This window comes from Mirounga angustirostris, unplaced genomic scaffold (assembly GCF_029215605.1).
Source record: "Mirounga angustirostris isolate CCGP_5_RB_7025 unplaced genomic scaffold, mMirAng1.0.hap1 SCAF_13, whole genome shotgun sequence".
Lineage (NCBI taxonomy): Eukaryota > Metazoa > Chordata > Mammalia > Carnivora > Phocidae > Mirounga > Mirounga angustirostris.
This window is the reverse complement of record NW_026991721.1, coordinates 38,361,367-38,376,798: the sequence shown is the minus strand read 5'-3', so window position 1 is coordinate 38,376,798 and position 15,432 is coordinate 38,361,367. Positions and strand designations below refer to the sequence as shown.

Here is a 15,432-nt window from a genome sequence, read left to right as displayed (position 1 = left end):
GAGCCCGACGCGGGGCTCGATCCCAGGACCCTGGGACCATGACCTGAGCCGAAGGCAGACGCTTAACAACTGAGCCACCCAGGTGCCCCTTGTTCAAGGGTTTTCTCTCTTTTTCTACTGGGTTTCTTTCTTTTATGATTCCCAAGTTATTTTAATATTCTGGATATTAGTCTGAGGGTATTAAGTATTACAAATGTATTCTTCCAGTTTGTGGTTAGTTTTTTCATACTTTTTAATGTCTTTAATAAATATAAGTTTTCACTTTGTACAAATTCAAGGTAAAATTTATTACTTTTCCTTTCTAGTAAATGCTTTGTTTTGTTAAAAAAAACAAAAACCCACAAAACCCAAAAACCTAACCTATTCCAAGATCACAAAAGCAATCTTCTATGTTTTTTTTTCCTTTTCCCTTTTAACAATCTATCTGAAACTTTTGTGTGGTATATGAATAGGAATCCAACTGTCCCAGCTCCATTACTAAAAAGTTCATCTTATCCCCAAACGATCTGTTATAATACCACTGTCATATATCAAGTGTTTATATCTAGTGGATCTTTTTTTTAATTCTTTTTTTAAGATTTTATTTACATGGCTCGCAAGTGCACACAAGCAGGGGGAGGAAAAGGGGAAGGGGCAGAGGGAGAAGCAGACTCCCCACTGAGCGTGGAACCTGATGCGGGGCTTGATCCCAGGACCCTGAGATCATGAACTGAGCCAAAGTCCAACGCTTAACCAAATGAGCCACCCAGGCGCCCCTATGGGTTATTATATTCCATCTATCCATCTGAATATTCCTATGACAATTCCGTACTATCTTAGTTCTATAATACATTTTGACATGGGTAGGGCAAGTCCGTTCTACCTTATTCTTCTTGGAGAGGGCCTTAGCTATGCTCAATCTTTTGCATTTCCATATAGATTTTAGATTCAGCTTATCAAGTTCACAAAATTAACAAATATACAAAGAAATAAAAACTGTTAGGACAAAGAACCATGAATAAGTTTCTCTCTCCTTTAAGTCTTCTTTAATGTCTTTCAATAAAATTTAGAATTTTTTCCATAATGGACTTGTACATCTTTTGTAAAGTATTCATTTGCCAGTTCATTCATTCTCTATGCTGCTGAGTCCAATCTGCTACTAAACCAGGCTACTGAGTTCTTACTTTTTTTTTTTAAAGATTTTATTTTATTATTTGAGAGAGAGAGAGCAGAAGAGGGGGTACGGTCAGAGGGAGAAGCAAACTCCCTGACAAGCAGGGAGCCTGATGTGGGACTCGATCCCGGGACTCTGGGATCATGACCTGAGCCGAAGGCAGTTGCTTAACCAACTAAGCCACCCAGGCACCCAAGTTCTTAATTTCTATTATTCTATTTTCCAATTCTAAGATTTCCACTTGGTTCCTTTTTAATACAGTTCTCCATCTTGAACATATTAATCACAATCATTTTCTTCTTTTTTTTTTTTTTTAAATATTTATTTATTTATTTGACAGAGAGAGACACAGCGAGAGAGGGAACACAAGCAGGGGGAGTGGGAGAGGGAGAAGCAGGCTCCCCGCAGAGCAGGGAGCCCGATGCGGGGCTCGATCCCAGGACCCTGGGATCATGACCTGAGCCGAAGGCAGTCGCTTAACCAACTGAGCCACCCAGGCGCCCCAATCACAATCATTTTCAAGTCTGGGTCTGATAACTGGGTTGCCTGGGAGTTGTGGTGTCCTATTGCTACTGTCTTTTTTTCCCCTCTTTATCCTATTTTTTGATGTACTTGATAATTTTAAATTGTATGCTGGACATGAAAAAGCAAGGAGCCTGATGCAGGACTCCGAAGGCAGGCGCTTAACCGACTGAGCCACCCAGGCATCCCTCTGCTTAGTTTTTTAACACTGTCTTTGAAGCTTGGAATTCAGTTTATTCCCTTGAGGGAGAAACTCAGGTTATCTGGTTTGCTACTTGACAGGAATGCTGAGTAATGAGATTTGAACAGTTTCACAAATATATGCCACCAGTAAACTACTTTTTAAAATGCATTTCCCATTATGTGAATCCCATTTATTCTTAAAGGTTCAATTCAAGCAAATAAAATAGTGACTATGTGTATTCTGTAAAGTACCAAGCTCTATACAAATATATTTCTTTTGGAGAACCTTTTCCAATTATCCAGCTCAGTGATTAGGATCTTATGTGAACTTATCTATCCTCCTGGGAATCCTCTTTGAATATTAACAGAAAGGAGATGCTAGGGAGCAAAGTATATAAAATGCAATGAGTTCACACAATACTGTTAATACTTACATGTTTCCATTCATGTAGATAAGGAAGATATATCTTCCCATTTGCATCAACATGCTTTCCTGTTTTAATAGTCATTGAACTAGTAGGCTTAACAAAACAGATAGGGGGGTTATATGGGTATGTGTCCAGCAGCCACAGGCATATTGGAATATTATAAGTATTACCTGAAAGAGAAAGAGAAACTTCAGTTACTCTATTTTTATTATGTTTTATCAATGGCTTAGTAGGTAAGCAAGAGAGAGCTACAACTAAGCAACACTTAAAAGAAAAATCACAAATACTTTGGTTCAAAGTTTTAAGATGTTTCTCAAATTTTCAGTTTTTAAAAGATATGAGCAGGATTAAGGAGGGGGGATGGGGTGGCTGGGTGATGGACATTGGGGAGGGTATGTGCTATGGTGAGTGCTGTGAATTGAGTAAGACTGATGAATCACAGACCTGTACCTCTGAAACAAGTAACACATTATATGTTAAAAAAAAAAAAAAGATAGTAGGAAGGGAAAAATGAGGGGGAGATGAACCATGAGAGACTATGGACTCTGAGAAACAAACTGAGGGTTTTAGAAGGGAGGGAGGTGGGGGGAATGGGTTAGCCCGGTGATGGATATTAAGGAGAGCACGTATTGAATGGAGCACTGGATGTTATACGCAAACAATGAATCATGGAACACTACATCAAAAACTAATGATGTAATGTATGGTGACTAACATAACATAATAAAATAAAATTAAAAAAAATAAAATCAATGGGTGTATTACAGAGTCACAGGTCTTAGGAAGTCACAAAGAATAATTAAGAAACAGAACTGTCCAAAAAGAGAACAGTCATTCATGAAGCTGAATGGTCCCTTATCACTGTAAGTATTCCAGCAGAAGATGGCTGACTGGCTAAAAGAAGACATAATTATCCATCATCAGCATTATCACCAACATTACAACTATAATAACAGCTACCTTTTTAAAAAAAGATTTTATTTGTCAGAGAGAGAGAGCGTGCGCACAAGCGGGGGAGTGGCAGGCAAAGGGAGAAACAGATTCCCTGGCTGAGCAAGGAGCCTGATGTGGAGACTCAATCCCAAGACCCTGGGATCATGACCTGAACCGAAGGCAGACACTTAAGTGACTCAGCCACCCAGGCATCCCATAATAGCTCCTTTTGGTATTTGTTTATTACATGCCAGGCTCTGTGCTAAGTCCTTTACATTATCACAATGAATACTTTTTTTAGTTCTATCATCCAATTGTTCTAGATGTCCATTGTCACAAAACTGACAGATTACAGAGAACTGAAACCTTACTTTGCCCTGACTTTAAAGCCTCTACCTTAGCCATTATACTATACAGCTTCCCATTGTTGGAAACATCTGGATGGGGTGGGAGGTTGAACTACAAGGCATTGAAAATCCCTCTCTAGGGGTCCCTGGCTGGCTAGGCGGGTAGACCGAGACTCTTGCTCTTGGGGTTGGGTTGTGAGTTCAAGCCCCACATTGGGTGTAGAGACTATTTAAAAATACAACATTAAAAAAAAAAAAAAATCCCTTTTTAGTTCTAAGATTCCCTGAGTCTATGAAACATCAAACTCTTCCAGGGCACTGAGGCACTTATTTGTTGATATGACTTAGTAAAGAATGGGGGAAAAAGCTGAAAATATTAGGTGCTGCTGCCAAATGAAGTTCAATTAGAATAAGTTAAAATCTTTATATCATCATTAAAGTCAGGAGAAAGTAGGTTTAATTTACTCATAACTCTTTGGTAACCTACTAGGTGCATCACAATGCATCTATATTGGAACCATAAATTACATAAGATGTTTACCTTTATAAGGCACAGGAATTGTTCCAGTGAGGTTCATTAGTTCCCTGGAACTGCCATCATTAAAAACTGAAAAGAAATAATAATGATTCAGTCATGAGCATTTTCAGACACTCCCAGATGAATTATTCTTTCAGAAACATTGGTTAAAACTCATTATTACCCTTGAAAGGAGCTAACTTGTTAATGTCTCACCCATTTTGCCCAATAACAAAATATCCTTTGTTGACTGACTGACTCAGTGGGATCGGTTTTTAAATGAGTGAAGAAAAGATGCTTTGAATTACTTGGAAAAATGAATGTGAGTGCTTCAGTCCCAGCAAATATAAGCTCTTGGTCCCCAACTAGTATGATTATAAAGTTACTTAAAAATCACTATCAGCTGATACCACACTAAATGTTAACCCAGTATCGTTAAATTTTAGATTGCCCAGATGTTTATCCCTACTCAATGTCATTCTCAATCCCAATGTAGTATCAAACCACAGTATTAAAAAGTTTTCAGTCAAATATAGACATCTTTCAATACAAGTATTTCTCATATCATGTAAGTTTTTCTATCTGTAATTGATTATAATTAGGCCACATGATTTGTATCATATGGACTGCTATTATTTGTAATAATGATTTGGAATTAACACTATCACATAGAAAAGCTGTAATGTGCAGTACAAGAACACAGAACTGTACTGTTTACCTCTGTTCTTTTACTTAGCATTGACAATTATAATCTGTGCTATAATTTATTCTGATTTTGTGCTTTTTAAAAAAAAATCACCTTATTTAAATTTAGGGTTTTAATTACTCTAAAAGCATGCTGATAACAATGGTTTAGACTTGGTCCAGCCATATAATGCTATATAAAATTTATTCAGTGATGCTGGAGTCTTTGTTAGTTTAAAGATTTCATTTATTTATTTATTTATTTTGAGAGAGAGAGAACTCATGAGTGGGGGGCGGGAGGAAGGGTGAAGGGAGAGGAAGAGAGAAACTTAAGCAGACTCTGCAGTAAGCATGGAGCCCAACACTGGGTTCGATGCCACAATCAATGAGATCATGACCTGAGCTGAAACCAAAAGTCTGATGCTTAACCGACTGAGCCACCCAGGCACCCCTCTTTGTCAGTTTAGATAAACATATTTATTCTTTTAGCATACAGTAAAAACTATACACTTACAGTAAAGTTCTAGCCCCAGTCACTTTTTCCCCTCACTGAAGCCATTTTTAAATTAACTCCAATTCTGGTAATATGAGGTTTTCCCCAGATCTAAATACCACAGTATGTGGACAGGAAGGAGAATTGTGCCCTAGGTTTGGGAGAGAAATTCTGGTTCATGTCTTTGTTGTTCAGAAAACACAGGACTGCTTGTCCCTCTGTTAACTCTCATCTCTTGTCACCAAGCTCCTATTGTTTTCAAAGCCCCAGGAGTGAGTGGAGTTTAGAATGATAGTCTCACCTACAAAACTCAGCTTGTAGCCCTCAGTGCCAAGAGCCTCATAATGGACAGGAGGCAGCAGGGGTTTTCCCCTGGCCCTGGCACATTAGGGGTTTACAAGGACACAGAGTTAGAAAGATGACATTAGGATTGGTGGGGACAAAAAGACTTAAAAAAAAAAAAAAAAAAAGAACAACTCTGGGGGCATCTGGGTGGCACAGTCAATTAAGAATCCAACTCTTGGTTTCAGCTCAGGTCATGATCTCAGGGTGGTGAGATCCAGCCCCATGTCAGGCTTTAGCATGGAGTCTGCTTGAGTTTCTCCATCTCCCTCTGCCACCCTGCGCACCCCACCCCCCTGCGCTCTCTCTCTCGCTAAAATAAATAAATCTTAAAAAACAAAAACAAAGAACAAATCTAGGTATTGTCATTTCTTTACTTATCTCTCAATTTTATTTCATCTCAACAGACAGTAGACACACACTGTACCTACCTATTCTATAGAATTAAGGACCATATTAAAAAAATGTTTTCCTCATCTATAAAATGAAAAAGATATTCCAGAATATTATTTTGCAAAATGTGTTTCTGAGAATATAAAGAGATGCTCTGGGGAGAAAAAAAAAGTTCAGTAGTTAATTAACTTTAGGATATACTGTATAACAGATTCTCTTCTCTCCCCTCTTGGTGAGGCATAACATCCCAGCCTATTAAAGGCTCTGAGAAATCTTGCTGCAAAGAAACCCATTTAATTTTGTTTAATTTATAATTGCTCAAACTTAACCCCTCATCCCAAGAAACAGTCTCCATAACTATGGATAAAATTTGGGGAAATGATAAACTAAATTATTTTTAAGATCCCCTCTAGGTCTAAATTTGCATAGGTCTGTTATTTTTTTAAAACTCAAAATAATTAGGGGCGCCTGGGTGGCTCAATTGTTAAGCATCTACCTTCGGCTCGGGTCATGGTCCCAGGGTCCTGGGATCGAGCCCCATATCGGGCTCCCTGCTCGACAGGAAGCCTTCTTCTCCCTCTCCCACTTCCCCTGCTTATGTTCCCTCTCTCACTGTGTCTCTCTCTGTCAAAGAAATAAAATCTTAAAAAAAAAAAAAAAAAAAAACCTGAACAAATCTGTTATTACTAGATTGTGCCATTTCCTATCCCCCCAATACTTTTATTAGGTGGAGGTTCAGTCCTACAAAGGAAAAACCAACAAACTTAGTGGAAAATGGGAAACCTACAAAAAGAGTAAACTCAAAGTACAGTAATTGATGTTTTTATTATATAAACTCACCATATGAATCCAATACAGGTTTGAGATCTTTGTATAAAGTAATAACATTGACAGTTTCACGTACAGTTAGGTCTCTGTATTTGTACTGAAAAGGAAAAATCACACAGGAATTTAGTTTTAAAACTAATGCACATATTTTACTGTTAGGCATATCATCTTAAAATCTTATTTTCTTAATAGCACTCTTCTTAAAAGTATAATGGTTCTTGCGAATCATTAACATTAATTAAAGCCTGAAAGAACCTCAATAGTTTTCTCTCCTGCTACCTATTCGAATCCTTTACTCACCTCCATTCTAGCTCTTCTTTCCAACTGGAAAGACCTGTCCACCAAATCAAATCTTAATCTTTATCAAAGACCCAGCTTTCCTCTCTCTCCCCCTTCTTAATGAATCCTTTTCCAGACTTCCTTTTAGCCCATAGTGATCTCTCCCTTTCCTCCGAACTCCAGCATTTATTATCAATACGAACTATTCCGCAATTTATCATTTACTATATTGTATTTTCAAACCCCCACCTTATACTACTCCACTCCAGGAAAATGAGGAACCTGGCTTACACATTCTTGGCAGATGAGGAGCTAAGGAGACAGGGACCCCCACCATATTACAATACATCAAAGCTCACCAGTTAATAAGCTCCGTCCATCTACACAAAGCTTTCAGTCAGCTTTTAGTGCTTCTCTCTCAAAGAGAAGCAATCTGGCTATTCCAAAAAGACAGACTCCAAGAAGCAGGACAAAGACCAAAACAAACAGAAATGAAGGAATTAAAAAATAACAGAAAAAATGCAAGGAGAAGAAAACTTCAAAAAGAATTAGCATCAATACCTTCAAAGAAGAAATGATGTTATATCCATGAAACAAGAACACTCAGAGAAGAAAGGACTCCTGGACATAAAAATATAATAGCTGGGAAACAAGCATTCAACAGGAGGATTAGAAGACATAGTAAAAGAAATCTCACAGAGACTAGTGCAGAAAGACAAAGTGGTAGACAATAAAGGAAAAAATACAAGAAAAATGAGGGAATAAATCCAGAAGGTCTACTGAAAGGCCTCTCTTCAGCACTTCTTGCCTTCTTTTGACCTGAAGTACGCTTTTTCCCTGCTATGGGATCAGTACTATGAGCACACATTCCTGACCTCCCTTCCCCTCCAGCTACAACCACACTTCTCCTTTATAGTTCTCCTTTATAGCAACTCTTGCAAGGAAATTCCTACATTTGCTGACTATGATTGCTCTTTTCCTATTCTTTTTAGAACTTTTTATTATGGAACATTTCAAACATACCCAAACATAGGCAGAATAGTAGAATGAGTGCCCTATATCCTATGCTCAGCTTTGACGATAATCAACTCATAGCCAGTCATAATCTATAACCTCATTCACTTTCCCTCCTCTTGTATTATTCTGCAGCAAACTGTAACATCATAACCCAATGCCCATAAATATTTGTGTATATCTTTAAAAGATAAAAACTTAAAAAATTCCACAATACTATTATCATACTAAACTAATCCATTTCCTTAATATTATCAAATATGCAGTTGCAGGTCATATTTTGTTTGAATAGAGATCCAAATAAACTCTATACATTATCATTTGCTTAAATGTCTTTTAGGTCTCTTTTAATCCATAGATTCTCTCTTCTACCTCTCTTTCCAATAATAGCTTTACTGAGATAACTAATAATTCACATGCCATATAATTCACACATTTAAGGTGAATTATATAAAGTTCAATGGGTTTCAGTACCGAGTTGTGCAACCACAATTTAGAACATTTCCATCACCCCCAAAAGAAATTTGTACCCATTAGCAATCATTCCCTTATAACCGCTAACCGCCCATTTACCCCAGACAATTGCTATTTTGTTTCTATCAATTTGCCTATTTTAGACATTTCATATAAATGGAATCATGTAACATGTCTCAGCATGTTTTTAAGCTACGTCCATGTTGCAGCATGTATTAGTACTTTACTCCTTTTCATTGCTGAAGAATATTCCATTATAGGGATATAGGACATTTTATTTGTCTATTCATCATCAGTGGGCCCGTTTCTATTTCTGCCCCTTGGAATTTATTTGTTGAAGAAACTGGTTAATTTGTCCTACAGAGATTCTCATGCTTTGGATTTTGCTAACTGCATCTCCTTGTTGTAGTTTAATATATATGTTCCTATGTCCTTCGTATTCCCTGTGAATTACTAGTTGGATCTAAAAGTTATGATCCTTTTCAGGACTTTTTCTAAATTTTACTTCTTTGCCACCTCTTCTCTTCCCCCCTCCAGCAAGATCATTTCACAGACGATGGTGTTTCCCATCAGGTAGCATATGTTATCTGGGTATCTTTCTGTGATGTTAGCAACCACTGATGCTCCATGCCTACACCCATTCTCTTCAAACCCACTCCAATCAGGCTTTTGCACTTTGACTGAAATTGACTGTCAGAGTCACCAGTAACTGCCACATGGCTATATGCAATGGCCAATTCTTAGTCTTCATCTTACTCAACCTATCAGCAGCACTTGACCAAGTTGATTCCTTCTTAAGACAATTCTTCACTCGATTTTGAGGACACCACTGCTTGTTTTCCTCCTCTCTTGTGTCTTTGCTGGTCCCTTCCCTTCCTAACCTCTAAATACTACTGAACCCTACGGCTCAGTCCTTGGTCCTCTCCTTTATCTAAACTCTCTCCTTTAGTGATCTCTCATGGCTTTAAATACCACTTATGTGACATTAACTCCCAAGTTAAAAAAAAAATTCCAGTCTGAATCTCTTTTTAAACTCTAGACATGTATAACCAATTGCCAGTTTGATCATCTCCACTTGGATATCTCATGAATGTCAAATTTAACATGATCAAAACTGAATGCTGGGGTGCCTGGGTGGCTCCGTCAGTTAAGCGTCTGCCTTCAGCTCAGGTCATGATCCCAGGGTCCTGGGATGGAGCCCGTTTCGGGCTCCCTGCTCAGCGGGAGGCCTGCTTCTCCCCCTGCCTGCTGCTCCCCCTGACTTGTGCTCTCTCTCTGTCAAATAAATAAAGAAAATCTAAAACAACAACAACAAGAACAACAAAACTGAACTGCTTACCCCCCCCCAAATCTACTCCTCTTACATTCTTCCATATCTACATCCAGCTGCTCAGGACAAAAACCTTGAAATTATCCTTGATGCCCCTCTTCCTCACATCCACAGTGAACCTGTGAGAAAATCCTATTAACTCTACCTTCACAAATAACCAGATCTGACCACTTCTCACTACTACGGTGGCTATAAAACTGGTCTAAGCCACTTCACCTCTCACCTAGCTTACTGCAACAGTCTCTTACAGGTGCCTCCGCCTCCATGCTTACCCTCTACAGTCTAGTCTCAATACAGCAGCCAGAGCAATACTGTTCAAAGTTAAAACAGATCAATGGCTTCCCATCCATATTCCAAGTAAGTGACAAAATCCTTACATAAGTGGCCTGCAAGACTCTCCAAAATCTACCACTTTTATTCCCACTACCTTCCCCCCTTGCTCATGCTACTCTGGCCACCTTAGCCCCCTTCGTTGTTCCTTTATCATGCATGACAAGCTTCTGTCTCAAGGCTTTTGCACTTATTTTCCTTCTTCCTGGAATGTTCTTACTCCAGATTGTTCCAGTTGGCTTCCTCATCTCTTTCAGGTCCCTGCTCAAATAGGTCTTCTCAGAAAGGCGTTCCTTTACTATTCCGTAAAAGTGCAATCCATCCCATCTCCCTGCCTGAGCATTCTCTATTATCCTTTGCAGCTTTACTCTTCTCCAAAGCATTTATCACCTTTTAGCATAGTACTTAATGTAGTTACTGAGTTGTTATTACCTTCTATGAGAATTTAAATTGCAGAAGAGTATTTTATCTGACCATTCACTGTTGTATCTTTAGAACTTAAAATAGTGTGAGGTGCACAGCAATCTTCAATGAGTCAGTTCTCTTCTACCTATTTAGTAGTGACTCCACCTCTAGAAATGCTGTAAGAATACAGGTAGTTGCCTACATGAAAAATCTAAAGCATAAAGTTGTATGTGTAAAACAAGATGGACTAGTGGTAAAATTGTATCTCTGTTAATTGCTAAAATGATGACAGAGAAGGGCATTAACTAAAAGTTAAACTGGAAGCCAAGATAATACTAAAAGGTAAAAATTACAATAATATATAAAAAGGTCATATAATGTATGTAAATTATACCTCAAAATAAATAAAAAGACATTAAGTCAAAACAGGTGGCCCAAAGTAGCATGATGCGTGTGGAGGTCCCACAGATAAGGAGTAAAGGACCATCACCCTTGCAATGTGGCTAGGGTCCTGGCTAACAATTCCTACATCACACCAAACCCAACTGAAAGGCTAACACCCGGAGCTAGCCCTCTACCAGAAAGAAGGAACTCCACAAGCTGCTTTTATTATTCTTCTTTCTATTCCTACCTAACATAGGCCGGATAGAAAAGATGTTGATACTCAGAACTGACATTATCACTTGTAGGAGGCTCAGTTTTTCAGATATTGGGCCAAGAACCAAAAGTTAGGTAGAATATCCTCTCCCACCTCTTCTTTATGTCCCTTTTTGTTCTTAGGGTAAAAGAGGCTGGAGGGTGGGGGAGGCAGTGGAGACATAAAAAAAATCTTCTAAAGATGTTCCGTGTCTGTCTTTGAAGGCAGGTTCCGCTACAGGAAGTTTAGGAAACTTAATCATGGTTTTTAAAATTCAGAACCATTATTTGAATATTCTTGTCCTTACATAGGAAGACTAAGGCATAAACCTTAATACTAATGCTATCAATTTAAACAAAAAATGGGGGGCGCCTGGGTGGCTCAGTCGTTAAAAGCGTCTGCCTTCGGCTCAGGTCGTGATCCCAGGGTCCTGGGATCGGGCTCCCTGCTTGGCGGGAAGCCTGCTTCTCCCTCTCCCACTCCCCCTGCTTGTGTTGCCTCTCTCGCTGTCTCTCTGTCAAATAAATAAAATCTTAAAAAAAAAACAAAAACGGCATGGAACACTTTTCAGTTACATCATATGTAAAACAATGTACTGTTTTTTAAAGTGATATATAAATGTTTCAACATGGACCTGAGCCACTATCTACTAGGGCTCCCCCAAACTTCCTCTACAATCAAGAATAACTACTTTATCAAAAGAAAATTAAGAAGCCTAGAAGTTATTAGACAATCAAGAGAAGCTTTATTTTGAAAACTGCCACTTCCTCTTTAGAGGTTATTTGCTCTTCAACCAAAGACTAGAGGCACGATTTTACTGGGGGGGCAGGGGAGAGGGACTGCATATTTTTCAAAGAAATAAGTTTATACACAAGTGTGTGTTTTATTAATAATGAAAATTGCTTAAACTACTTTGATTCCTACCATTCTTGCTTTGACAAAAGTATCCAAAGCTAACCCACTGAACTGGAAAAGATTCAACTCTCAACCACTTCACATACATCTTATTCCTAATTGGTAAACTGAAAAAAACCCCACTATCACCCAGTTCACCAGGTGCCACATTTAAAGTAATGATCAAAATAATTCATGGCTTTAAAATGTAAAATGCCTATCTACTTTTTAAGAATTAAAAAAATACACTGGTCTTGAACTGTAAAGATTATAAATTAGGTTCAAAGCAAACAAGTTCGCGTTGTAAGAAGCATACAATTAAAAGTGGTTATTCTTAGAAAATCAAAAGTCCCTGAAATGGTCATGAATTCTATTTATTCCATTGAGGTAGTGAGCGACTGGTACTTAGGCTTCTCTGAACATTTTTACTTTTAATTGGACCAATTCAACCAACGGTTAACTGACCTCCGCGGGTCGGGTATTGAGCTGTGTGAGAAACAGAAAACTGAAAAGGACACAATCTCTGGGGGCCGGGACGGAAGGGCGAAGACGGACGGATCCCTACACTGGGACAGCAGCGGAGGACTATCTCAGATGGAGAATTAAGGCCAACCCCCTCTCTGTGTTTATAAAAACTAGGACGAAAACTACACTGCCCCACAGACTGTTCCAAACTACCCGCAGAGAGGAGGGCGGGCGGCAGGTGGCAGGCGGCCGCGGCTCCGCGCCTTTGTTGACCGCCGCCCCCACCCTTCCCCGGCCGCGGAGCGGGGATTCCGGCACAAGGCGACAGGCACCTCGGGGCTGGGGCCGCAAAGGCGCCTGAGGACTGCACTGGGCCTCCGGCCGGCCGAGGCACCGCGCTGGGCTGAGTGCGGCCAGGCCCCGCCGGGCGCCAAGGGGAGTGGTGGGCGCGCGCCTGTGGCTAGCGCGCCGAGGACTCACCTTGGACACCATTTTCTTGAGCTGGCTCTCCGACACCGCCATGGCGGCCGCCTCGCGACTCCCGTCCCCGCAGGCAGAGGGTCAGCCGCTCCGGGGCCGCCCCTGGCCGCCCCACACAATCACACACCTAGTAACCAGCCCCCCACCCCCCCGCCTCTAACAACAGGAAGTCGGCCACCGGGCCAGCGCTTCCGCTTCCTTTACGTCACTTCCGGGGTAAGCGACAGGCTGGGAGCGGTGTGTGTTGCGACGCACCTGGTGGGGTATTCTCCTCAGGCCGAGCCTGTTGGGAGGGTCGAAACCCTGCACTGGGGTAAGATCAGCAGGTGTTTCACGGTTGCCTTAGGCTAACGGAGCAGGTGCAGGGAGGGGAAGTAGGAAGGTTTTGCTTGTGAGCTTTAATGACGGATTCATCATGTGGGCTGGGAGTCAGAAAACTGTTGTGCGGCTAACTTGCCCTTGTGATAATAGAAGGCAAGTGCACTTGTAGTTGGGGCTTAAGTTTTTCCCAACTCGGAGATGAGAGGCTTGCGTTAGATGATGCCTAGGGTCTCTCTGATTATGAGGTTTTGTTTTTGTTTTTTAAGCATAGAAGTACTTCATACTACATCCACAAGGGCGAAGTGTAGAGCCCTGGTTTCACAGGAAACCGGGCGATGATTTCTTCTCTGGGAAACCATTCCGCTAAGTCAGAAACTCTCTTCCTAGCCATAAATCATAATACACGCAGCATTCTACCTTGCTCTACACGTGCATACTGGCCTGGCCACTATCAAAGTCCAAATCTTCGAGGGCAGGCTCATCTTCAGATCCTCATCCTTGTACAGAGCAAGAGTAGGGACTTGATCGTAATTGCATTTCTACTACCCAAAGAAGTCTTCATGGTCATTTGTATGAGTCATTATTGCACTCACCACCAGTTTTATAAGCACACGGTGTCATTCAAGGTATTGTAAAACTTGGGTTTGATGATACGAAGTATGTTCATTTGGATGATGTTAGCTTAACGCTAATGAGGAACAGACTGTGGTATTAATTCTTTTCTAAATTGGCATCTAGGTGAAGTCAAAAACACAGAGGGCCTAATTGAACCATGTGGAAGTATCTTAAATTATTGCCAACACACAGGCACAGGCTATCCCAATAGGTATTTTTTTTTTTGATAAGGACATCATGTGTTAGTTAAGTATACAGCTCCGGTCAAACCAAACTATAGTGCAATCTATCTTTCCACTGCACCTTTTTTTTTTTTTTTTAATATTTTATTTATTTGAGAGCAAGAGCGATCACAGGGGTGGGGTAGGGGGTGGGGAAGTAGATTCCCGCTGAGCAGAGAGCCCCACGTGGGGCTCGATCCCAGGACCCCTAGATCACAACCTGAGCCACGCAGACACCCCTCCACTGCACCTCTTTTATGTCACTTAAAAGCAAAGCAGTTTTCAAACTGGTCTTAAAGCCACAACTTATTCAGAAGTACCCTCAGAGCAACTGTGCTTTTATCAATTGGGAGAGTGCAGGTAATACATTGTTTAAAAAGTTTTCTTGCTGGAAGTAATTTTTAAAAGCTTGAAAACAAGAAGGGCCATATGCACCCCAATTTTTATAGCAGCAATGTCTGCAATAGCCAAACTGTGGAGAGAGCCGAGATGCCCTTCAACAGATGAATGGATAAAGAAGATGTGGTCCATATATACAATGGAATATTACTCAGCCACAAGAAAGGATGAATACCCAACTTTTACATCAACATGGATGGGACTGGAGGAGATGTTAAGTGAAATAAGTCAAGCAGAGAAAGTCAATTATGTGGTTTCACTTATTTGTGGAACATAAGGAATAACATGGAGGACATTAGGAGAAGAAAGGGAAAAATGGGGAGGGGGAATTGGAGAGATGAACCATGAGAGACTATGGACTCTGAGAAACAAACGGGGTTTTAGAGGGGAGGGGGGAGGGGGGATTGGTTAGCCCGGTGATGGGTATTAAGGAGGGCACGTACTGCATGGAGCACTGGGTGTTATATGAAAACAATGGATCGTGGATCACCACATCAAAACCCAATGATGTACTGTATGGTGACTAACATAATAAAATTAAAAAAATAAAAATAAAAATAAATAAATAAAAGCTTGAAAACAACAGAAGCCAGTCTCTTAATTTTGCACTTAAGCCACTTAAAATGAAATAAATGTGCTGGGTACTGTATCAATTATATGAAAGAAACTCTCCTCAATCTGAACAAATTTTCTTTCACTCTTTAAATAAATTAGGCATCTTCTGGTGATTTTATTTTATTTTTTT

General features: G+C 40.1%; 1 protein-coding gene across 3 annotated transcripts in view; it reads right to left on the bottom strand.

Moving 5' to 3' along the window:
• TSG101 (tumor susceptibility 101) overlaps positions 1 to 13,292 on the bottom strand; it is a 60,815-nt gene extending 47,523 nt beyond the window's left edge. For 2 of the 3 annotated variants that reach the window (XM_064576749.1, XM_064576748.1), the window contains exons 1-4: positions 13,132 to 13,292; positions 6,836 to 6,920; positions 4,108 to 4,173; positions 2,293 to 2,456 (exon numbers count right to left, since the gene is read on the bottom strand). In XM_064576749.1, the coding sequence (XP_064432819.1) occupies positions 2,293 to 2,456; positions 4,108 to 4,173; positions 6,836 to 6,920; positions 13,132 to 13,173 (357 nt within the window). In that variant the 5' untranslated portion in view covers positions 13,174 to 13,292. The remainder of the gene's footprint in view (positions 1 to 2,292; positions 2,457 to 4,107; positions 4,174 to 6,835; positions 6,921 to 13,131) is intronic. The other variant, XM_045894034.3, reaches the window with a different exon arrangement.
• Between the last annotated feature and the right edge of the window lie 2,140 nt (positions 13,293 to 15,432).